Genomic DNA, 22,750 nt, shown 5'->3' with positions numbered 1-22,750 from the left:
TACAAATGGGGTCGTCGGTCACAAAGCCGCTTCGAAGCGATGTCATCGTCAGAACAGTTCAGTGACTTTCGCCGGTGGATCCGTTTTATAACTACTAATCAAAATGTGATCAAGTGTAGAACAATTCTTTAAAAAGTTAAAGAACCCGAGAGATTGAAGAATTGCAAAAGGAACAAATGTGTTCACATTCCCAAGATCCGCCATCAAAGATCATCATTCAAGCACAAAAGCAAGCAACGAGAAGACGTGATCGTGATCAACGTATTTCAAGTAAACGTTACCACAGCAACACATTAATGATGTCTCTAATATGTTTCAAGGGTGACGTCATAACGACCGGTTCGACTGGTATAACCTACACCGAGACAGAACACAACAAGCTAACCAATACAGCCGTGGGATTTCAAGCATGGTGGTGCTAATCGGTTAGATTACGTCGCAAAAATGTGTGTGAAGGCGCCACCGCTAGTAGCATGAAGCGTTTGTCAGATAATCTCTGTTGGATGGGAGCCAAACATGAAACATCCACACTTGTAATATGCCCAATTAGATGCTGGCTTCACTCTGGGCGTCCAACGTCTATCGCTTATTGATGTATGCAAAAAAAAGCGTCGTGAGCGTGTATTTGTAGCGCACTGCGAGCGACAAGCATGTTTATCTTGCACACATTCAAAACAACTGTGTATGTGGGTATACCGTGCATTGGTTTATCGGTCGACTTGAGAAAGAGGCAGAGGAGCGTCAAGAAGTTGACCTAACGTTTGGCGATTGTGACCATGAACAAAAGTGTGGACGATTATCTGCATGTCTTTTCAAGAAGCTCCCCACCAGGGGAGCCGCACACACATATCATCATCATACGCTCTGGATCGAACGGCTTAAAACCATCACTCATCGCCCGGTGCGGTTTCAGTCGTTTGTTCGCGATCGTAGTGCTAAGAGCGCGTCTGTGTGTTTGCGTTTGGTGATATTCTAACCCCCCCCCCCCCCCCCCCCCCGCAGAGGGTGAGAGAAGATGAAACGAAAAGGCAACGATATAATGACGAGACTGATGGTGACCTTCAGCATGGGTTTGTTAGCGACCCTGCTGGTGATTGGTCACGCTGAGTCAGCAAAAATTGTGTGCGTCTTTCCGACGGCCAGCAAGTCGCATGTGCTGGGAGCGCAAGCCTTACTGAAGGAGCTGGCACACCGTGGACATGAGGTAAGAAGTTGTATCCCGGCTAGCACAACACTTCAAGTTGCTAATTCCCTTTCGCATCTCGTCTGCACACACGCAATAAAAAGGTTACAATGGTTAGTGCGTTTCCCTTGAAGAAGCCGCCGAAGAACTACTGGGATGTATACATACCGATCGAGGACGCCTTTTCGACCATCATGAGCGACTTTATGCAGGGCGGCAGTCGCAATATGATGAAGCTGTTCCCGAAGATCTTGCGGGTCACGCATGATGCCTCCAATGTTACGCTTAATTCTCCGGAGCTTCTTCGACTTGCGCGAGAAGAGCAGTTCGATCTGGCACTGGTTGGCTTCTTCATGAACAGTTTCGTGATTGGCGTCGGGGAGCTGTTCCGTTGTCCGACGGTTCTCTACTTCTCTGCCGCCGGTTCCGGTCTGACCAACTATGTGGGCAATCCGGTCGAAGTTGCCGCCGTGCCGCACATGATGTTGGGTCAGCGTAATCCGATGACATTCTTCGATCGGGTCGCAAACACTCTCATCAATGGCGTTGAAAAGATCATGCTGACGTACCTAAGATACAAGGAGATGCCGTACTACGAGTAAGGGCAATCGATTTCGCACACCAAATGCTTCAAACAATGATTAACCAATGAATGCTCTCTCTCTTTTAGATCAAACTTCCCCGCCGAAAAGGGCTTCCGAAGCTATGACGATGCAATACGCAATGTTTCTTTAGTGTTGCTCAACACACACTTTACGCAAACTGTACCGAGACCTTACCTACCCAACATGGTCGAGGTGGGCGGCATCCAGATCAACGTCAAGCCCGATCCAATGGCACAGGATTTGCAGCAATTCCTGGACGGTGCCGGTCGGGATGGAGCCATCTTCATAAGCTTTGGATCGAATCTTCGCAGCTCCAACTTGCGACAGGACAAGCTGGACGCGATCCTGGGCATGATACGGGGATTGAAGCAGCGAGTCATTTGGAAATGGGACCAGGACGAGATGCCAAACCGCCCGTCGAACGTGTTCATTGGCAAGTGGTTGCCGCAGGATGCGATTCTGGCACACCCGAACCTGAAACTGTTTGTCACGCACGGTGGCCTGGGCAGTATTAGCGAGGCGATGTACCACGGTGTGCCGATCGTCGGTATTCCCATGTTCGGAGATCAGGACAGTAATGTGGCACAAGTCGTGAAGGAAGGGTGGGGCCTGTCGGTGAGCTTCGACGAGCTAACGGAGCCATTGCTGAGCGGTGTGGTGCAGGAAGTGATTCGTGATCCGAAGTACCGCGAGCAGGTGCAGGGGCGTGCCTTGCTGTACAAGGATCGTCCGATGGGAGCGCTCGAAACCGGCGTCTATTGGATCGAGTACGTCATCCGGCATCATGGGGCACCGCATCTACACTATCAAGGTGCCGATTTGAACGCGTTCCAGCTGGCTCTGCTGGATGTGTATGCATTTATAATTGGCGTGCTTTATATCGTCTACAAGGCAGTTGTACTTATAGGGAGGAAACTTAGGCGTGCTTTGTTCGGTGGAGCAAAAAGCGATCAGAAAACGAAGAACAAGCAGAAAAAAGCTTAGATTAACATAACCACTGCTGATTGGCATTCACATTTGTAATTTAAATACCACACAGGTACAGGTTTGATATACACAAACGCACAAAATAAATGACGAAACATTTACATCAGTATATACCCAGTAGGTCAGTTGGTATGTTGGAGTTATCTTATCGTTAGCTTGATAGCAACGGGCAAACAACCACCACGACAGGCGATGAGATTGCAAAATTTCTATGCGAGTGTTGACGCTTGATCGTAAAGCTCATCAAGATCGTGTTGAGTACCATTAGGGAAGCATCGTACACACATACACGTCTACACTTGATTTAACAAAAGGTGCTGCAGTTCCATTGTAGCTTGACCCACGCATGGGTGTATCTGTGCAAACTACGCAATTCTAAAGCGAGATTCCATTCATGGACTGATAGCGCGTTGTCGACAATGCTACACAACTACAACCCCATTGATTAAAAGTCAACCTCTGTCGACACTCTCTTAAGACGCCATATGACCGAGCAGTTGCAGATGAGAATCAAGTGTTCGCTAGAACGGTAGTGAGAATGAAGCTCTCACAAGGTGTTGCTATTGCTTGGGTGGTATTGTGCTGCTGTTTTGCGCAGCTAGAAGCGTACCGAATCCTGTGCATCTATCCCAGCTCGGGCCGATCGCATGTACTCGTCGGGCAGGCACTACTGAAGGGTTTGGCTGCGCGCGGTCATGACGTAAGTAGAGTGTCTCTAGAGGAGAAACAGTTCCATTAGCTAATGCTCCCATCCAATCGCTTCCCCCTCGTAGGTCACGATGGTGAGCCCGTTCAAGCTTTCGAAACCGGTGCCCAACTACCGGGAGATCGTGGTGCAGAAGGTCGACCTCGGGCAGATGACGAGGGACTTTTTGCAGAAAAACACAGGCAACTCGCTCGGCGGTATAGTGCATCTCTTCCAGACCCAATTCCGTACGGCCGAGATGGCGATGGAAGACGCCCAGGTACAGGCACTTAAAGACGAGCACTTCGATTTGGTGATTGTGGGGTACTTTGTGGCAGACTTTGTGCTCGGATTTGGGCCGCACTTTAACGCCCCAACGGTGGTGCTGTTTTCGGCCGGCTTGACAAAAATGACAGCCGACTTTGTCGGTAACCCGCGGGCGGTCGCAACGGTCCCGGCTATCATGGTCGGTGGCAGAGGGGCGTTGGATTTTGCAGGCCGGGTCAAAAACTTCCTCTTTGCCGGTGTCGAAAATGTGATCACCGCTGTGTCGGATTACGTGCAGACGTCGTACTACGAACAGTTCTTCCCGCCCGGTCGCTACCCATCGTATGCGGACGTGCGGCGCAATGTTTCGCTCGTGCTGCTCAACACACACTTCTCGCAGGCTACACCGCGCCCCTACCTGCCCAACGTGGTGGAGGTGGGCGGACTGCAAATCAAAGCCAAACCGGACCCACTGCCCGAGGACATCCGCGAGTGGCTTGACGGTGCCGGCGAGCACGGTGTCGTGTACTTCTGTCTCGGGTCGAACCTCAAGTCGGCCGATCTTCCGCAGGCGAAGCTGGACGCGATATTGAAAACCTTCGCGCAGCTCAAGCAACGCGTGCTGTGGAAGTGGGAGAGCGACCACATTCCGAACGCGCCTCCGAACGTGCTGTCGAAAGCGTGGCTGCCGCAGGATGACGTGCTGGCGCATCCGAACGTTAAGCTGTTCATCTCGCACGGCGGCCTGGGCGGTATGGCCGAGGCCAAGTACCACGGTGTGCCGGTGCTGGGCATTCCCATCTTTGCCGAGCAGCACCAAAACATCCAGTCCATGATCGACGACGGCGTGGCGATGCAGGTGGACTACAAGCAGCTGGACGAGCGTACGTTTTCGCGTGCGGTCAACATTATGGTGCGCGAGCATCGATTTGCCGAGCGGGCGAAAGCCATTTCTGAGCTGTATCGTGACCGACCGCAGAGTGCCATGGATCTCGCCTGCTATTGGGTGGAGTATGTCGCACGGCATCGGGGCGCACCGCAGTTGCACTACCCGGGCGCCGATATGAACTTCTTCCAGCATGAATCGCTGGATGTGATTGCGTTCCTGGTCGCCATCCTTTACGTAGTGTTCAAGGTGTTTAAGCTGGTGTTAAGGTTCGCCTACCGAAAGGTGTTCAAATCGTCTCGTAAGGCTAAGGTACAATAAAAGCGGAGCATAGTAACGGTGTCTGATGAAGATTCCAATGCAATCTCGTGGACACATTTCGAACGGCGCCCTAAGATAAGACACTGACACAGCGAGATGGTTCCAGAGTGCTTTTGCAGTATTATCTAGAAATTGGTTCGTTGTTCAGCGCTAAATCAATCAATTTTTATGACAGCCCGCACCACACGCGTGACACAGCGCGAAACGATTGACAGATGAAATTGTTTGTAAGGAGCCTAAAATTGTAACAAAACACATCTACAAAATAAAACCATTCCAAGGGACTCTCCCCCGGCACGTACCTCTTGCAGGGCCTTTTTGTCGATTGTCTTTGTACTCTGGAGCGTGCGGATAACGTTCTTCGCACCGTCCACAACGGCCGCCTCGATCCGCAGCCGGTGGCGCAGCTCCTCGATGCGATCGTCCAGCGACGTTTCCAGCTCCTGCGGCTGTTTGGCCGCGTTTGCCGACTCGCCGCCATTCTCCTCCGAGCCCTTGCTGCTGAGCTTGTTCTGGCGCACCTTCAGTATCTTCAGCCGGAGGTATTCGATTTTCGCCTTCGAGTCGGCCAGCATCTGATGTGCCTCGGCCAGTAGCTTCTTATCGCGACCGTGGTGTCCGCTGGAGATGGATTGGATCATGTTTTCGGCGCCGTTTTTCACCTTCGTCTCAATGCTGAGCTGCTTCTCGAGCGATATGAGCAGCTTATCGTTGGCGGTAAACTCGGGCCCGCTCGGGATGACAGTGGACAGGATTGGATCTGCGAAATGAGAACAAAAATGCTTGCGTTAGGGAGAGAGTTCACATCATTCTGTTTGAATTGTTTTCTTGTGCCTGAACGAGTTGCTTAAGAGAAACACCCATAAACTGGGCTTTGTTTGAACATTAAGAATGAAAACAAGTTCACTAGGTCAAGGGTGTGACTCGCAATGGCTCACGATACCCATCACAAACACATTTCATCCCCATGCTCTTTTTCTCAGCCATTTTTTACACACTTTTGCCAGTGGTCACTTGCCTTACGAACGGCACGGAATGTGCCACATATTGTCTAATGGATTAAATTTAGTACCGCACCAACATCGAACGATTCTTCAAGAAGTGAGAAAGAGAAACTCAAAGAGCACAAACACGCTACCCCGGGTAAGTTCAATAGCCACCATGTGGCCGTCCACAGGGAGGATGAAATGTGATAATACTTTTATAAAGTTAATGCATAATCAATAATCACAACAATGAGCGCGATAGAGAGACAACCACACTACAATCATCGACGCGTTGTGTAAGCGATCTCGTAAGTGCAACCCCTGGCCACTTATTCTTTCCTATTCCGGTGGGAATCGAGTGTGTGAGAGAGAGAGAGAGAAAGACCAGCTGGGTGGGTGTGTGGGTTGGTTGGATTGAGTGCTTGGCAGTCGTGTTCGCGCTGAGTAATGGAGGAAAATGTTGGAATTATTTATAATTGGATTATTGTTTCGACTTTACCTTCGACCACCAACCAACACACATACAGAGTTTTCCTCCCCAGTTTTCCACCACGCACACGGTGAGGCGGTGGCACACCCTTGTTGGAGTGGGGAGTTTTCTTTACGCCTAATACGCCGCTCGGGTCTGTTTGGCGCTCTCTTTCATTCCGTACAGTTGGAGGGAAGGGAAATGCAATTGAGGACACGGCGAGCGGGTAGTATGTAGATTTGTTACGTATGCAAGCAGACAAAAGGAAGGAAAAAAGCACATTACACAGCCGGTAAACAGTTTTCTTTTGTTTGCTTTTAAACCCATTTTCCGCCAATTCTTGTGTGATGTTTCCTTTTTTTTGCTTCGGAAGTTTTTTTTAATGTTTTAGCTGCACTGCCCCGCACCTGTCTGGTTCGTTTGGCGTAGAGCTGGAAGCCAGCCAGATAGAGATGCCCTGTGCCGCTACTGTACACTGTCCAAGCACCAACCACTGCTGGTTGGCCATTATGCATGCATGTGTAACATTTCACTCGGCTGGATTTCACTTGCTTCAATTTCCCTTTCGTGCAATCGTTCGCATGATTACACCCCTTCACCGAGTGTAGTAGTAGGGGTGGGGATGGAGAGGGCTCGGAATCGATACATCTCCCCCCAATGGAGCTTTATTTTTGGAAGAGAGAAAAAAAGCTGCTTCTATCATATCTCTAAAGGGCGTGGAACTGGAAGAAGTTGATAAAACTGCACCATAATCGGCAAACCATCCCTCGACCAACCCTGGCTCATATTGCAAGTACCTAATAACTCAATCTCGGTCACTTCAAACCACTACTTTTAAAGTCACCCTTTGGAAGGGAGGTGGTCCGTTGTGAGCAGGGGAATAATGCTCATTCGATACGCAAGCGAGGAAAACCCATTCATTGTTGCCCGCGGATACCAACTGGGTTGGCACTGGGCCAGAGATACGTTTACGGGTACGGTATTTCCGACGCAATCTCCCATCGATGTGAAAACGCATTCGTTGGGTAACGCTGCCATAGCTGGGCGACGTACGGAATTCAAAACTGTATTTTAGGGAATTTCTTCGCACTGATAATTACACAAACATACACACACACATACACTCTGGCTGGTATGAAGCATTTTGGTATTGATTGCAACAGTACGGAGGATTGCGTTGAAGCGAAAGATAACTCACCGAAATTCTACCAACATTATCGTATCAACTGAACACAAACCCGACCGAAGATGCACTGAGACATCCGTTACAGCGTCCTTTATCCAACACGACCCAACTCTCAGCGAAGGGGTAGGTAGGCAAATGATTTGACTCTCTTCTATTTCTGTCCCTTGGGATACTACCAATGCACTCCTCAACGCCACAACCCAGTACACACAGAGAAACGGCCCACCGTCATGAAGTCAAACGTGACGAATGCGAATGATCAAGCGTTTGCAATAAATCAGCTTCCCATATTTGTTTTTTCGGGAGACCGTTTTGTCTCAAATTTTCCTTTCCCTCCTTTAGATTCTTCTGTTTCAAGATCAGCACACACCTACACCACCATGGCGCAGTGACACTGTGCTTACGAACCTCTTGCATCCGATTGCATGGCTACGTTCGTCTTGTCGTCGCTTTGGTCAGAATCACACGCCACTACCAGCGGCCGGAACGTTCACGAACAACTGGCTTTAATGGTGCGCGCACACACCCGTTCAATGAGCTGCACAGATGTCCCCTCCGTGAGCGAAAGGGTATTGCGCAGATTCTGGAGATTACCATTAATCTCCGGCTTTCTTCGACCGAGAAGAGTGTGTACCATTGCCAAGGAGAGCAGCGTTGGAACAAACACCAAGGCAAGTGGAAAACTCCTACACATTAAGGCAATACACAACCATCACCATTTCCACGCTCGTGTTGCTCGTCGTGCACTACCGGGGCGCAGGCTTAATAAACTGTCGCATTTGTTTTATTCCGTCGACCTCGCGGTCTCTCTCGGTTGCACATTCGTACCGGTTAGCTACAGGTTTCCAATTTGTCGTGTTCTGGGACCCGTCTTGTGTCTTTTATAATAATTATAAATAGCTAAAGTACTCTCTCTCTCTGTGTATTTCCACCCTCCTACGCGCAAGCAAAAACACGATCTTTTGCTATAAAAAATGCCTCGTTATACGATGGCGTACTCCGGCCGGTCCGGCCTCCTCCATTTTCCACGAAGCAATGTAATAACCGCGGGCCAAACATTTGTCCCGCTTGTTACACACATATGGCGCCTGTCAAGCGTTTTGGGCGATGCGTTTTGTCAACAACTTCGATGGATTTATCAACTGCACACACGCGGGCGCGGAGGGGGCGGCAAAGCATCGGAACGTTGTTGTGGGTGTTTCATTACAAAGCAGCTGAGAAACATGAGTCGGTGTTGAAATCGTAGATGAGATTATTGTTCCACTTGTTAGCTCTGCATGTGCCGACACACGGTCGGTGCGATATTGTAGTACAACACAGCAGTATCACACAGGTATACTCATTACATTCGGGTTCCGTTTGTTTCAGATTTGTCAGAGTTCTCTCTTTTTGGAACTTAGATGTGTCATTAAACGGTTGATGTGTTTAGCTAGAGTTGCATTGCATTACATTTCAATAGGGAAGAGACCTTGTAACTGTCAAAAGGACAGGACAACACAAACAAGGCTAAAAGTTAAAAAAGCCGCCCTTTGTCGAGCGGATTGCATACTATAGGGCGTTTTAGGCACTATCAAGTGTAAAACTCCAAAAAATCGAATCAAATTACGCATTAATTAAGGCACATACAGGCCAAAACTCTTATGTCTTCTCTCTTCCCAACCATACCTATTCCCTTCTAGTTACTCTTGATTGAGGATACATACCGTGGCCACCATTGTTGCTGACACTGTTGCCCTGTGTGAGGATGATTTGGCTTTCCAGCTCGTGCAGCTCCGACTTGAGCTCGGCCAGCTTGTTATTGCTTTTCTTCACGATCGAGGCCACGTCGGACAGCGAGCGGCGATCCGTCGCGACCTCGCGCAGCTTCTCGGCGCCCTCCTTGATCTTGAGCTCCTTGCGGATCTCGCGCCGGATCGCCTCCTTGATCTCCTCCAGCCGGTCCGGCAGCAGCTGCTCGGACACATTGTCCGGCAGGCCGTACTTGTGGCTCAGCTCGTACAGCACGGGATGCTTGATGTAATCGCCCTGCAGATTTGCGGTGAAGGATAGAAAAACGAAAGATGAAGGTTAGAAGATATCGGGTGTACGGAATGGAAAACAAACAACAATAAAAAGAGCACTTAAAAAGTGTACTACGTCTCTATCTAAAGCGGATTGTTTGGAGCCGGGGAGAAGAGATCTACAGGCGGGCTGATTGAACAAGATTTGTGCACTACTTGACCGCACAACAACGACACACACACAGAGCAGTTGCTTACTACGCACAAGCGTGATGGATGTAGTGCGCTGATGTACCGGTTCGCTGAGCTTCTGCTCTTGTACTGTGAAAACCTCTTATCGGTCTGTCCCCATCTTACACCGAGCTTCGGCGGAAAATCGACTCAAGCGCCGAACTTGAACTTGATTCTTCGCGACCTGAGTGGGGCGCCGGGCAAGTGTTTCTGCTTCGCTGCATTGTTGATGTTTAGTTTTTGTCGTTGTTGAGAGGCATGAGAGTTGGGCGGGGATATGGGAGAATAATAATTTGTCATCCCAAGACGTTCCGCGGACACCAATTCGCAAGATAAATGGTGAAACTTTTCCCCCTGTTAAATGTCGCGGACCGCAGCTAGCAAGAGCATGATTCTTGAAGCATGATGACACCGCCAGCAAGTGGAAAAGAAAGCTACTGTTCCCGTGTTCCGTCGCAGCTTCTTACCATTTGTGGTAGCATACATTTCATCTCTAGGTACCAAAAAAGGACCAAAATGACCGTGAAAGTGACATCTACAGTTTGGTAGCCAAATAAATCACACCGTTGGGCTGGCTGGCCCCTCTCGGCCATCTGGCTTTCCAGTGGTTGGAGTGAGGACACTAAATTTCATTTAAGTGTACCCACAAGCAGAAGGTTCTAGTAGCATTCTATTAGTACACGCAACAGGGATACGACAGGGAAAACACACACGTTCGGAAGAGGAATGGGATGCTCGGTAAAAGTTATCTGCTGCACCATATTTACGAACAATGACCACAACAGCGCGAGCACCGAGCGATTGGGATGGAATTCTCGAGGCGAGACATTATTTATTCCACAACCTGGCGGGGAAAACTGTCTCCCACCGGATCCGCGCGGTCCGGATCCGGAGAACGTTTTGGAAATTTTTGCATAAATGTACCACATTTCCATATTCATGTAGCAAAACTCGATGGTGGTGTGTGTTGTGTGTGTGGCATCACCTGCCGTGCGATCGTCGCAATACGAACCGAACCGAACACGCATAAACCTCAGGAACGAATGTCCCGGATGGAAAGTGATATTTATGTACTGACGCAATGGCACCACAGTGTGTGTTAGGATGGTGGTGGGTGCGGCTATAAAAAGGGGAGAAAAATTGAATATCCATTTCAGGCACCTACAACGGTAGCGATTTTTTAATAATAAGGTTTTGCGTGGGTGAATAATTACAATCAAATTAGCTCATTTATTCAAACATATTCTACCGAGAAAATGATGGAAAAACAGACACACGTGCCTAATAAATATCAGTTTCCAAGCTCTCCTTACATGAGCAGTTCGATAAAGATAATCGCCAATTCAAAAAGACGATTCGCCGAACACGTCCAGCGATTTTCGTGCTCTCCAACAATCGCAATGAAAGTCAGCAGTCACGTCAAAACAAATTTGCTTTATATTCACCGGATCGTTAGAAAGGAGCGAAAACGGAGTGAACAAAAAGAAGGTAGAAAAAGCGACCACCAATTTACACCAAGCGGAAATGATTGTGTTGCTTACTGTTGGCTGCCCCAACGACCACTCTGTCCACCACCTTTTGGAAGCTCGGTTTTTTTGTTTCTTTTTGGGGGGTGTATGATCACGTTACCACAATAAAGCGTTACCAAATTAGCAGATTAAGCATTACCTGGACTCACGGAGTCTAGTGGATGATACCGTGGAAGGTGCGCAACTTATCTCTGTGTACCCGCAAACTGACCATCAAATGAAAATGCGCGTTTGAGACGAAAAAGATAAAGACCATTATTTCCTTCGACCTGATGCGCTTTTGTCGTTGCTATTTGGGGAGGGGAGATGGCGAATTTGAATTGAGCGTGAGAAAACAGCGGAGATACAGCGAGCTGAGAGCAGTGTGAAGCGGGCTAAGGGAATGAATTTTGGGGTACAAAATGTCTCGCCATCACGCGAGAACCGGCGTCATCTAGCGCGAATTAGCTACACCGGAAAAAGGCATCTGCAGGATGGTGCAGGAGAGCACGAGTGGGGCGCGCATTAATCGGGAAAAGATTGGAACCGACCGGCGATCTGGCAGCGCTCTGCGTTTGTGTGTCTGCCCGGGACTGTTCCGTTACCTTTTCGACGACGGCCGCACTGACGCAGGTGCTGAACACGCGGCTCCGTCGCCGCTTCCGATAGCGGTTGTTGTAGTCCGTTATGTACAGAGCCATGGGAGGGCTTTTTGTTATTGTTGTTGCTGCTGCTGCTGTTGTGTGTGCGGACAGAAGGTGGTGGGGGGCTGGTGGTGCCCTTCTTTTGGGGTTGTTTCACAAACACTGCTCTCCCCCCCTCCGGGAGTAGTGTGTGCAGTTAGCTTTGCTGCTTGATTTACTTTTTACTCTGTCTCTTTGTCTCTCGCTCTCTTCTTCTCACTTGGTTTTGTTTTGCTGAAACTGTATCAGTGTGGTGACTTTACGTTTAGCCATGTGTCAATGTTTTTTAGAGCACACTGTACACCGACACACACACACATAAGTGCGCGCGCTGTACGACACTACGTGCGTTTCTCGGTCGCGTATTGCGTTGTAAGTCGCGCTTTTTACATGCACACACTGCGACGTAACATGCACCACCACCACACACCACCGACGGACCCCAAAAGCCCTGGGCGGTAACGGTGGTTTAGTTTGCCGTGGAGATGAGAAAATGGGTGAAAAAAGCCGTTCCGAGAGAGCCAGCCGGATCAGCCAGGGCAAGAGAGGAACTGTTTGCTATTTATATCGAAATTAAATCACTTGCGCTGGATCACTGCTGCACATTGGTTCTCTCGTGCTCACTCTCTATCTCTGTCTCTCTCGCTCTATCTGTCTCTGAACCCGGAACCCGGATGCACTTGTGCACACAAACCCCCGTGTGTCTCGTCATCGTTCGGTGGGAATGCACGTGCCGGTTTGATGAGGCTTGACTTGAGCTCCAGAAATTATTAGTTTCACTTTTCGAGCCATGACACGCAGCAGTGACCAGCCAGCACACACTTACTCCCTTCCCTGTCCTAGGTTCAACTCGTTTTCCCAACTGGTAGTGCCGCCGTGTAAAATACCGGAAATGCTCCAACAAACCGATTACATTATGTCTCATTAGAAGATCAGTCTACCCGCGTCCACACGCGCATGATACATCCTGTGGAGTAGCAGAAAGAGGGTGTGAGATGCACAGGTTGATGCAGCTGCGTAGCGTCTGTGGCAGTGCGTGTGGCACTCCCTTAATGTCTATTAATTGATCTCCGCAAATACACACACACACAGATAAAAGAGCAGAGCCGGTTAGTGACATTTCCGATCCGGGATTGCCACCACACCACACCAGAGAAGACAGTTTTGCTCGCAATTGTGTAACTTACGCCGACTTACGCAGCGCGCAGGAAAGAGGTAAGAAAACAGACCATCGGACGAAGGATGGAAGGAAAAAAACGTGCTAAAACATGAAACATGCAACGTGCGGGCTCTCTCGTCCCGCAGTTGGGTATGGCGCAAGTGCATCATCACACAGCATGGGAAGGAACAGAGCCCGATTGTGTGGCAAAAACGTGCGATGCACAATCGAAGCTGCAGGGGGTGGGGTTTCGTGAGTCATTGAGTAAAGCTTGAGTCACTTGGGTTTGTTGCGTTTGGTTTGGTTAGTTTATCATCTAATCGATATCTGATAAGTGTATGATAATGATCTTATGCACTATTTCATCTGTTTCGAGCAAAAGCTTCCAATTTACACCCTTTCCATCTACTCCGACCACAAAGCCTCACAAACAACAGTAAGCTAGCTGACAATTATGCAAATCACGCCATCACGCAATTACCAACACCCACACATCCAGCAAAAACTTTCGTCGAAAGGCACGCCAGATAACAAAAAACAAAAAAACAAAAGCAAATTCTATCAAACTTTTACTTTCTTTCCGATTGTGTTTGTTTCATTGTCGTCATCATCAATCCTTCATTAGGAAGGTTCGTGTGGGAGGCGAAACGGTGTTTGCAAAGTCTATTCTTGCTTTTCCGGCGACTCACCAATTACCCCCTCCCCCGGTGGTCTGACGGACGATCTGCGGGTGGTAGAAATAACAAAGCCGATATCCTGAAAGCTAAATGGGAAAAAATGGGCAAACCACAGACACTGTAGCTCTGTGTGCGTGTGTATGCCAATTTTATGCGGCAAAGAATGAGACGTATACCAACAAAAAATAGGGGGCGAACATAGCATAGACGTTCGCATAAAACTTTCACTTTGTTCCTGATCCCCGTCATGGCACTGATGGAGAGAGAGCGAGAGAGAGAGAGAGAATGAGAGGGAAAGAGAGTAGGAGCATAGGATGCTTGATTGAAACAAAGCAAAACTGCCAAACAGATTGTTCAACATCCCAAATTTCGGACCGTCCGACACACGTTGCGCGTCGTCGTCTCGTGCGGATATGCCCGAGGGCGTCCAGAGCAAAGTGACTCTGTGCATGGTGAAGTGGACACGAACACAACTTCATGGCTATCCGGGTAAGGCGTTCCCCTTGTTCCATTAAGGCAAAAATGGCATATCGTGTCTCATTAGGCATTCGGCGCTCGGAGGAGCAAGTTTATCTCGAGCCAAAGTTTAATTGATTATGTATATTTAAAGCTGTGCATCCCTATCCCCCCGAGGGATGTTTATGGACATCCTTGGCAGGGGAAGAAACGTGACAAATGACGCGTTAACAGGGTTAGATTGAAGGCAAATGTTCACGCGCACCTTTTCTACTGCTAAACCCACACCAGATTACTCATTAATCTCATATGCCACCGCACGCACGATCGCTTGCGTCTTATTTTAGTGCGTCTCTGTATGGCGATAATCCCAACCGTATGCTTCCTATCAGCCGCAACCAATAAAGAGTTGCTACTGGTGGTTGACTAATGGGCATAATCATCTCACCACCATCACCACCACAATCACCGCCGAGGTGAATAGATCCCGGAACGGACGACCAAGCGCAGACTAATGTCGATCGCTCTCCCCCCCAAGGAAAGTGAAAGTGACTTCCCTGCCATGCTGCTAGGAGATTAGTGGAATCCACCTAACCAACGGGGGTTTGGTTTAATAGTTTAGCGCGCAACTCATACAGGGATTTTCGTTTTTTTTTTTTTTGCTTGGTACACAGTCCCCAAAGTAGTCTGTGCTTCCCGCGGTCCAATTCCCCTTTCACCGAGACAATAAATCATGTCTCATAAAATAGACATTCCTACACTTTGCAGCCCACAGCAGCGGGGTGCGGAACTAAAACCCCAAAGTTCCGACGGCGATCGGTGCGCGATCTCTGTCTGTCGCTTCCAAAAACAAAAATCCCCCAAAGCGACGGGCCACCAAGCTAAATGAGCGGATAGCTAGCTAGCTGCGGGGTAATCACGATGAAAAGTTCAATCAGAAACACACCGAAAGCGGGCGTCAAAAAGCCTAACCGTGTGTAGGTTTTGGTCGTTACGGCGAGTTATTATGCTGCAGAGAGCTTGTGGCATTGTGGCTTGAACATTGGCATTTGCACGCGCTTTTGCGCGATCGTGGAGGTCCTCCGGCGCACCATAGTTTGGCGGATGCAATTTCGCCCGATTCAATTGAGCCCGATTGATGGCGGGGGGGCGGACTACTGAGTACCTAGGCTAGAGAGGGCGCGACGCGGGTTTTGGAATTCATTCACTCATTCCACTGCTAATTACTCTCTTCCGGTGGATCGTTTGTCAACGATCGTTCACCCCCGCCGAGCGTGTGGAGGAGGAGAGCTGAGTAAAAGCAGTGCCCGCCCGCTCGCCTATCACTCCAGCGAGTTGAAGAAGATTAGTCTGCCCCCGTTTTATTCAAACTCAAATCCTGCTGCTTTTGCGCGCCAAACGATGCGCCAAATGCCATTTCACTCTTGAAGAAGCACGCGCCCGTCTTGTCCACGCTGGTTTGTGTGTGTGTTGTTGGGGACCGTCGACATCTCTCGCGCGTTTGTGTGCTTTGAATGCATAATGTGTGCCGGCAAACGAACGGAGGCGTGGAGCATCCCAACGATCGGATCGGTGTCTCGAGCGACATATAAGGGGACACAGACAGGCAGATGGAGATGCGGTGGCGTCCCTCCCATACTTCCCATACAAGCCCACAAGTGGTGCACGCGATCTTCGCGCATGCCAACACGCGCGCGCACACGCACGCCCGCCCGCTTGCAGTAGGTGGAGAAGGAGAAAGATCGTCACCGTCGTTTGCGCAACTTTGCGTATCTGCGCAGGGGCTGCTCTACACCACCGCAGGGAGGAAGCAGCGTGGAGGTACAACAAAAAGACCAGCGCAAAATTCCGGTCCTTGCCCTCGAACGCCATTTCTGGCCATTGCCATCGCGGCCAGCCTTCGCACCCATTCACGGCCACGGCGACGACGACGGCGCGCGCGTGCGAAGGAAGAACGTGAGAGGTGGTGATCGCAAACAACAACAACAAAAAACCCGTCGTTTTCGGTTTCTTCACGCAGAGGTGTTAAAGACCGTACCGGTTGTATCCGAACAGAGCACAGGGCTGGTGGTGGGTGTCTGCCACACTTAGCAACTAGCCACACAGCATACCCATATTTCGTTGTGCAATACAGACATGGGAGAGTGACAGTCAGTGTATGTGTGTGTGTGTCCAAAAAGGCACCAAACGAATTCTAACAAAATCGACAGCTCCAATAATACGAGATCGAAATGAATGTCTGGCTTCCATCCCAAATACAACGCGTTGTTGTCTCTATAGCCCCACGTGAGAATGCTATTGCAGGTGGACGTCTTTATCAGAGCAAATGTTATCTTATCTCGTGCGCCATTACCAAACATTGCCCCCCCCGCGGTTGGTGGTACCGCCGATCCTATACATTATTGCTACTAACCAGCCACCCAGACAGCCAGCCAGCTAGGGAGCGCTTGAGCTGCTTCTAATGAAGCGTTACCACAACACACAATCAACACAAAACACATCGTGCAATGCGAGTCTTGTTGTTTGATCTGCTTGTAATTGTTTGTTTTCGCGTGCTTTTTTCCCCCAACAGTCTCACAGTTTTGTCCGTTCTGGTCCGTTCGGTGGTTTGGTCGAAACTTTATCGTGTGTGAAGGAGGATTTGCCGTACACCGCCGTCCCTGGAGGAAATGTGTTGAGGTTTTGCAAGCGCGCTTTACTCCATTACACACACACACACGCGAGAGATAGAGATCATGTGAAAATTGCACCCGAACACGCCAAACCCATGTGCCATGGTTGGTGAGGGTTGTACAGCGTGTGTGCATGTGTCAATAAGTTTCATTTCCGGTAGTTGGCAATGGTTGCAGGCAAAGAGAGAGATGGAGAGAGAGGAAGAAGGCAGAGGAAATAAACACAAATGAAAACACTTTTTCCGAACGTTGGGGCCAATTTCCTTTTCCATTACAATTCTGATCGTTGTCACTTTAGTCGAAGCGTTCGAAGTTTCATTTCAGATATTGTGGACTAACACGCAACTGAGCAGAAATGCGATTTACATCGATTTAAATTCCACAAATCGTTCCACAACAAAATGTCAGACTGTTGATCACTCGGCGATTGAAAAATGCATCTTGTCTTCGATGCACCGGAAGTGTGATAACACACAAACACTGGTATGCTTTATATTTCACTTTCTGATGACCTACAAAACACTTTTTTTCTGTTCAAACACAATAAAGTACCATTTATTGCTACGATTCCAACATCTCCACTAAGCAGTAGAAAGCATCCCGTGCGGCGTAAGAACCAAAGCCGAACTAAATGAAGCTTATGGTGAAGCGAACTACCTAGTGGCACACCACACTAGGAGTTTGGTTCGGGAGTCAAATCGACGATAGGCCACCAAATAACGAAAGATATGCGCGCGCGTTGTGTCAACAGTCAACGCAGTTAGAACGCATCCGGTGTCGGGTTATCGGAAGGCACCCGCCAGATCGACAACTTGCGGAACAGTTTTAATGTCCCAAAAGGGGTTTGACAAGACTCACCGAATCTTCACATTACATTCTTGCACGCCACTGCGGAACGTGAGCTCCGAGACACAGACTACCGGTCACTAATGACCCAAACATCGTTCATAAGCTCTCTCAACTCTCCACAGAAGCCAGACGGCAAACATGCACTGGATGTTGAAGAGCAGTGCCATCGCCTGCTGTGCCTACGAGTGACTACGACACCACAGTCACGAGGGCGACACAAAGTATTCATCCACGCGGCAGCAGATTGCATCCGATTGAACCTTAAATCGATTAACGTTCGATAAATTGCTCCAACCCCGGGATCGTTTTGCCAATCTTCTTCGGCAAACAGACGACGAAGCCGCACGCGGGTGTGGAGACGACGTTCGGGATGTCGTACCGTCGCGCCTTCCTGCTGCGAATGGCAATCCGAATCCGTGGGAGTGAGAGCCGGTTTCATGCTCTTCGGGGTGCCCACTTTCGCTTTTTCTTTTCCCTAGTCGCCTACAACAACAAAAAAACGTCATGATACACTTGTGGACAACAACAGGGCGTGCAGAGCGAGCGTGGAGTTGTGCGCAAGAGGATGAAAAAATAAACCGATGCCTTCGCTAATGAAGAACTCCTGCCAGGAGCTTCGCTGCGTGTTACGATGCACCACCCGAGACTTAGCAAATCAGTAGTACACAAATCGTATTCAAATCATGTCGCGATCTGCACGCTATCCCCCTCTCTTTGGACTTTGGTAACGTGTTGGGAAACAGGATCACTGTTTCATGGTGTTAATGATGAAGAATATTGTGCGCTTATCCTCCTTAAGACAGGTTTTAATGCATCCGCTGGTTCAAGCTGGTAAGCTTCTTCTCCGCAAGTTCTCATTTCACAACAGCGATACGGTGCAATTTAAACACTTCCAGGTCACGGAGCAGAGCTGGTAATTAGATTTGCTCATTACAGTTTCCTCCCCACTGCCAGTAGAGAGCGCCGCTGGCACAGCCCAGCCGGAGAACCTGAGGATGATCAACTCGTTGCGGACGGAAGGATGAGTCGTTTTTTCCTCCGACACCGTGTGTATACTAATGTTGTGTACATTCCACTTCAAACAAAAAGCATTCGAGAGAGAGAGTGTGTGTGTGTGTTATGGAAAAGATCGCAATTTACATTCCATCCCCAACTAACAGGCAGAATCATCGTCTGCTCGGTAGTAGAGTTTCATTCCCGTGTTGCAGTATGTAAAGACATTCTTCGTCATGCTAAAACATATGCTCTTTTACTCTTTCATGTACGATTTCTAAACCCTCGAAGCATGACAAAAAGAAGGCGGAAAGAATTTGTAACTCGACCCAAAAACTGCATACGGTGTCAGAATAACTAATACCTCCGGGCGGGTGCGACCTCGGGCAGGGATGGTTTAGCAGTAGCGTTGTAGCCGTTGTCATTGACTTGGGATACAAAACCAGGACATACACAGGAGAGAAAGAGAGAGAAAGGCAGAGAGAATCCTGCAAACGGCTCGACCCACATGGCCAACCTTTCTCCTCTCCCCTGGTCGGAGGAAACGAATGGCACGACTGGTATTCGAAGGACTGGGGACGGTTGGCCCGTACTCGTTGCGACAATCCAATTATCATATATTTTATCGATAGCATAAGGGTAACCTGCCACCCCATAAGGGCGTTCACTCACGCGTGCTCCACACACTGTTTGGGACGAAGATCCAAAACCAGCCCGCCCTTGCTGTTGTCTCTCCTTTCGCTCTCACTCGCTCCCGTCTAGCGCGAACGGTGGATATAATATCCTGCTGTGGAGCCGCGCTGCGGCATAACACACACAGTTGCCCGTTGCCAGCCACTGCAGCCACGTTAGGCTTGCTGGTCGCCGGTTGGGCCGGGTTTAAATTGACTTTCTGGCGTACGTGCTTTCGTTTTCAGCTAATCGACACAGACACTCAACACCAGTCGGTTGCAGCTGTATTGGAAGAAATATGGTGATAAAAAATACTTTGAAGCTGTGAGGCTTATCAACTTTGTGAGGTCCTCACAGTGAAACCGAGGAGTGCTTGTTGGCATGTCTTCCTTATGGGTTTGTTTCACAACAATAATCGAGAAGCGTTTTGTGAACTAGATTGTTAGGTATCATTTGCATGACATAACCAGCTATTTGAACTATGTGTAATGTTGCCTTCAAAGTTCTTACAAAGTTGAAGTCAATCTGCAAAACAGATTTAAATTATCTACTCTCCTAGCTATTTTCCCTAAACACATTTCATCTCCAGAAACACACACACAGAAAAGACCCTTAATCACACACAACACCTTCTATCCGTTGTCGATCGTAGCATTGCAGCAGCAGGTAACATAATCCCTTTCCTTCGCTACATCTCCACAGACCCACAGCTGTTGTTGGACAGCGGCACCTTCGACACCGTTCCTCGGCGCGCACAAGAGATGTATCAACAAAATTAGCGATCTTATCGGGCGCGTTCAGTCCATCATACCCTTTTCTCGCATAACCGTTGGCGAGGTAAAGCTGTTGCTGCTGCCGCAAGTCTCGGCTCTATGACGTATCAGCGGCCTTATATCACCAGCACCTCCAGAAGCGGTGAAACAAAGAACCGAGCCAAAAGGCACGCGCGCGGCTCTCGGGGTTTGTTCGTTATGCTACAAAGTTATGCTGAAAGAGAAAGGACTGGACGGGACACCCGCCGAGGAGGAAGGGGGTGTGATGGAGCGGCAAAAATAAAGGGCCTCTTTCCCCAATGCAAAAGTGTCTATTGCCACACAGCCAGCCAGCCAGCCAGCCAACACACAAACCAAGGGTGAAAGTAATTTTGATCTACACTGTGTAGATTTTCTCCACTTCCACCAGCACGTTCCCTTCTGATTAGCTTTCCTCTCTCCGTGCTTTCTTCTCCCGGACGAGGCAGGAATTGTGTCTGACAGTAGTAGTAGGTGCAACGACCCCCATCAGCATCGCCGTGTGTCCCCTGCCTCGTGTGGGCGTAGGTTTTTGGAGGGCGTTGTAAAGAAGGAGGAGTTCGATGAGATTTTTTATCCCGATCGGTAGCGTTGGAGGTTTCAGGTTTTCCCTCCAAAAAGAGTGCAACAACACGCAGCAGTAATATCATGCAATTACCAGGGCTACCTCGAGAAGCGCGTCCCCATCTCGGCACACGCGAAGGGTCATAAACACAGTGAGGAAACGGAATCCGCGCTCCACCCCGTCGATCTATATTGTATAGGCACCATAATTAGCAGGTTGAGAGGTTACAGGGCCCGAGATAGCGCAGAGGTAAGCCCTTTTTATGCACGGAAAACACAGCCGAGAGCAATGAAACTCCATCCCATTTCCAAATTGCATCTCGTGGAGTCTCCCAGCTGCTGTGCCGCCGCCGCTTGTTAGTGAGGGCTAATTTGAGCTGGGAAAAATCTCGCCTAAACACAGCCAACGAGAAACTGAAGAAAAGGTTGGATGGGGGATGTGGTGAGGAGAGGGAAAAACAAAATGCACCAAACACAAAAGCAAACTATTAACAAAAAACGCCAAGAAACAAAACTACCGTTGCCGCTGCTGGAGGAAAGCATGGGCTGCAATGCGGTGGCAACAAAAGTAATCGATTAACCTTTCTCTGCCCCTTGGCGGGGCTCCAAGAGACCAGCAGAAGCAGCAGCAGCCGTTTTGCCTTCAAAACCTTCCTCCCTTTAGAGATCTGCCAATACATATGTATTTCCTTCTTTTGGCTCAATTTCCCGCGCGTGAACAGAAGAAATGCAGACGCGAAAATGGGCGCGCTTGTGAGAAACTGCTCCGGCACAATGAAGCTGGCTGTAGAAACACACTTCTGTATGTGTGTGTGTGTGTGCCTTTGCCAATTTTCTGCCAATAATGCCAGTGCGAACGAGTTTAACCCCGTTCGGTCCATTAACCTTCCGGTCCCAGGCCTCCCAAAACTCTGCCGCAATCGAGCAACCGAAAACCGAGAGCCGACCGAAGCACAACACTTTTGCTGAACACCGAGATAAGGGATGAAAAACAAAAATTAAACCATTAAGAAAAATGGTTTCTCGGCCTCGATGGGTAGTAGGAGAGGATTAAATCATTATAGGATCTTATTAAATTCCTTCGCTCTGAGGGTTGTTGAAAGCTAATCGTTTAATGAGGCAGAGAAATGGAGAAATGGTTCACATAATTCAGAGCACACAGTACTGTTATCAAACTACTTTTCAAAAATTAGATTAAGAAACGAACTTGTAATGGATAGAACGACCTAAAACACATTAAAAGACCCCTTTATAAACGGTCCCGTTGACAATATTGTTACAATGTTGTCAAAGAGCCCCGATGTTCGATGGGAAATCCCAACTTTGATCGAATGCCATCGCATTTCAATCGTCGCTTTCCTAATCGCATTTAAATGCACCAACAACCTTCAATTATTGTGTGTGCGTGGTTGTGGCGACTCGCATTAAATTCGAAGGCACAACACACAACACAACACAACCATTAGGCTTATTTATTATGCATTTCATGACTTTCCATCCGACACCCAGTCCAGAGTGGTGCACCTGTTGGCCCAGAAATGGGACCATCAGACCTAGAAACTCGATGGCCACGGTCACTGCTGAGCTGTTGTTGTTGTTGTTGCACGGAGGGATGAATGAATTGAAGTGCTCAAGTTGGTCAACGGCGTAGTGCTTGTGGGGCCAAGTAATGAAGGTATATAAAAACAAACTATACCACCCCTCTGCTACTCCCTCCAGCCCCGGATTACATATTTAGTCGCAATCGATTTCACATAAACCCTTGATTGGGAGGCCCGTAATTTGGGCACGAACCGAACGAACGACTGTACGAACGAAACGAACGGAACCGTACACAAATTGAGGCCGTCAATCGCTTCTCCCCCAGGATGAGCTTCAAGAAAGCCCCCCCCGAAAAGTCGAGCCATGCCCGACAGTACC

At 49.0% G+C, this 22,750-nt stretch overlaps 3 protein-coding genes across 11 annotated transcripts in view; 2 read left to right on the top strand and 1 right to left on the bottom strand.

Annotated features, from left to right (window-relative positions):
• Positions 1–22,750, bottom strand: part of LOC1269639 (serine/threonine-protein kinase N) — a 62,258-nt gene that overhangs the window by 16,222 nt on the left and 23,286 nt on the right. For 6 of the 9 annotated variants that reach the window (XM_061651663.1, XM_061651667.1, XM_061651660.1 and 3 more), the window contains 2 exons: positions 9,279–9,600; positions 5,237–5,694 (listed from right to left, as the gene is read on the bottom strand). In XM_061651663.1, coding sequence (XP_061507647.1) covers positions 5,237–5,694; positions 9,279–9,600 — 780 coding nt within the window. Of the gene's footprint in view, positions 1–5,236; positions 5,695–7,983; positions 8,059–9,278; positions 9,601–11,919; positions 17,398–17,513; positions 17,538–22,750 lie in introns of those variants that run through there. The other 3 variants (XM_061651664.1, XM_061651662.1, XM_061651665.1) reach the window with 3 other exon arrangements.
• Positions 688–2,884, top strand: LOC5667069 (UDP-glucosyltransferase 2). The gene is made up of 3 exons (XM_001687832.2): positions 688–1,204; positions 1,288–1,781; positions 1,854–2,884. The coding sequence occupies exons 1-3, from the start codon at positions 1,016–1,018 to the stop codon at positions 2,770–2,772; spliced, it is 1,602 nt and encodes a 533-aa protein (XP_001687884.2). The 5' UTR covers positions 688–1,015; the 3' UTR covers positions 2,773–2,884.
• LOC1269640 (UDP-glucosyltransferase 2) lies at positions 3,222–5,235 on the top strand. The gene is made up of 2 exons (XM_308284.5): positions 3,222–3,475; positions 3,549–5,235. The coding sequence occupies exons 1-2, from the start codon at positions 3,314–3,316 to the stop codon at positions 4,932–4,934; spliced, it is 1,548 nt and encodes a 515-aa protein (XP_308284.5). The 5' UTR covers positions 3,222–3,313; the 3' UTR covers positions 4,935–5,235.

Source organism: Anopheles gambiae, chromosome 2, assembly GCF_943734735.2.
Source record: "Anopheles gambiae chromosome 2, idAnoGambNW_F1_1, whole genome shotgun sequence".
Classification (NCBI taxonomy): Eukaryota; Metazoa; Arthropoda; class Insecta; order Diptera; family Culicidae; genus Anopheles; species Anopheles gambiae.
Note: the sequence above shows the minus strand (reverse complement) of the source record. Positions and strands in the feature narration are given on the sequence as shown.

Bases quoted from the DNA above. Each gene is read 5' to 3' on its own strand.
- LOC5667069 (XM_001687832.2), top strand. From the start codon at position 1,016: ATGAAACGAAAAGGCAACGATATAATGACGAGACTGATGGTGACCTTC. The intron at 1,205-1,287 runs GTAAGAAGTTGT...CGCAATAAAAAG, and splicing joins TGGCACACCGTGGACATGAG to GTTACAATGGTTAGTGCGTT. The intron at 1,782-1,853 runs GTAAGGGCAATC...TCTCTCTTTTAG, and splicing joins AAGGAGATGCCGTACTACGA to ATCAAACTTCCCCGCCGAAA.
- LOC1269640 (XM_308284.5), top strand. From the start codon at position 3,314: ATGAAGCTCTCACAAGGTGTTGCTATTGCTTGGGTGGTATTGTGCTGC. The intron at 3,476-3,548 runs GTAAGTAGAGTG...TCCCCCTCGTAG, and splicing joins TGGCTGCGCGCGGTCATGAC to GTCACGATGGTGAGCCCGTT.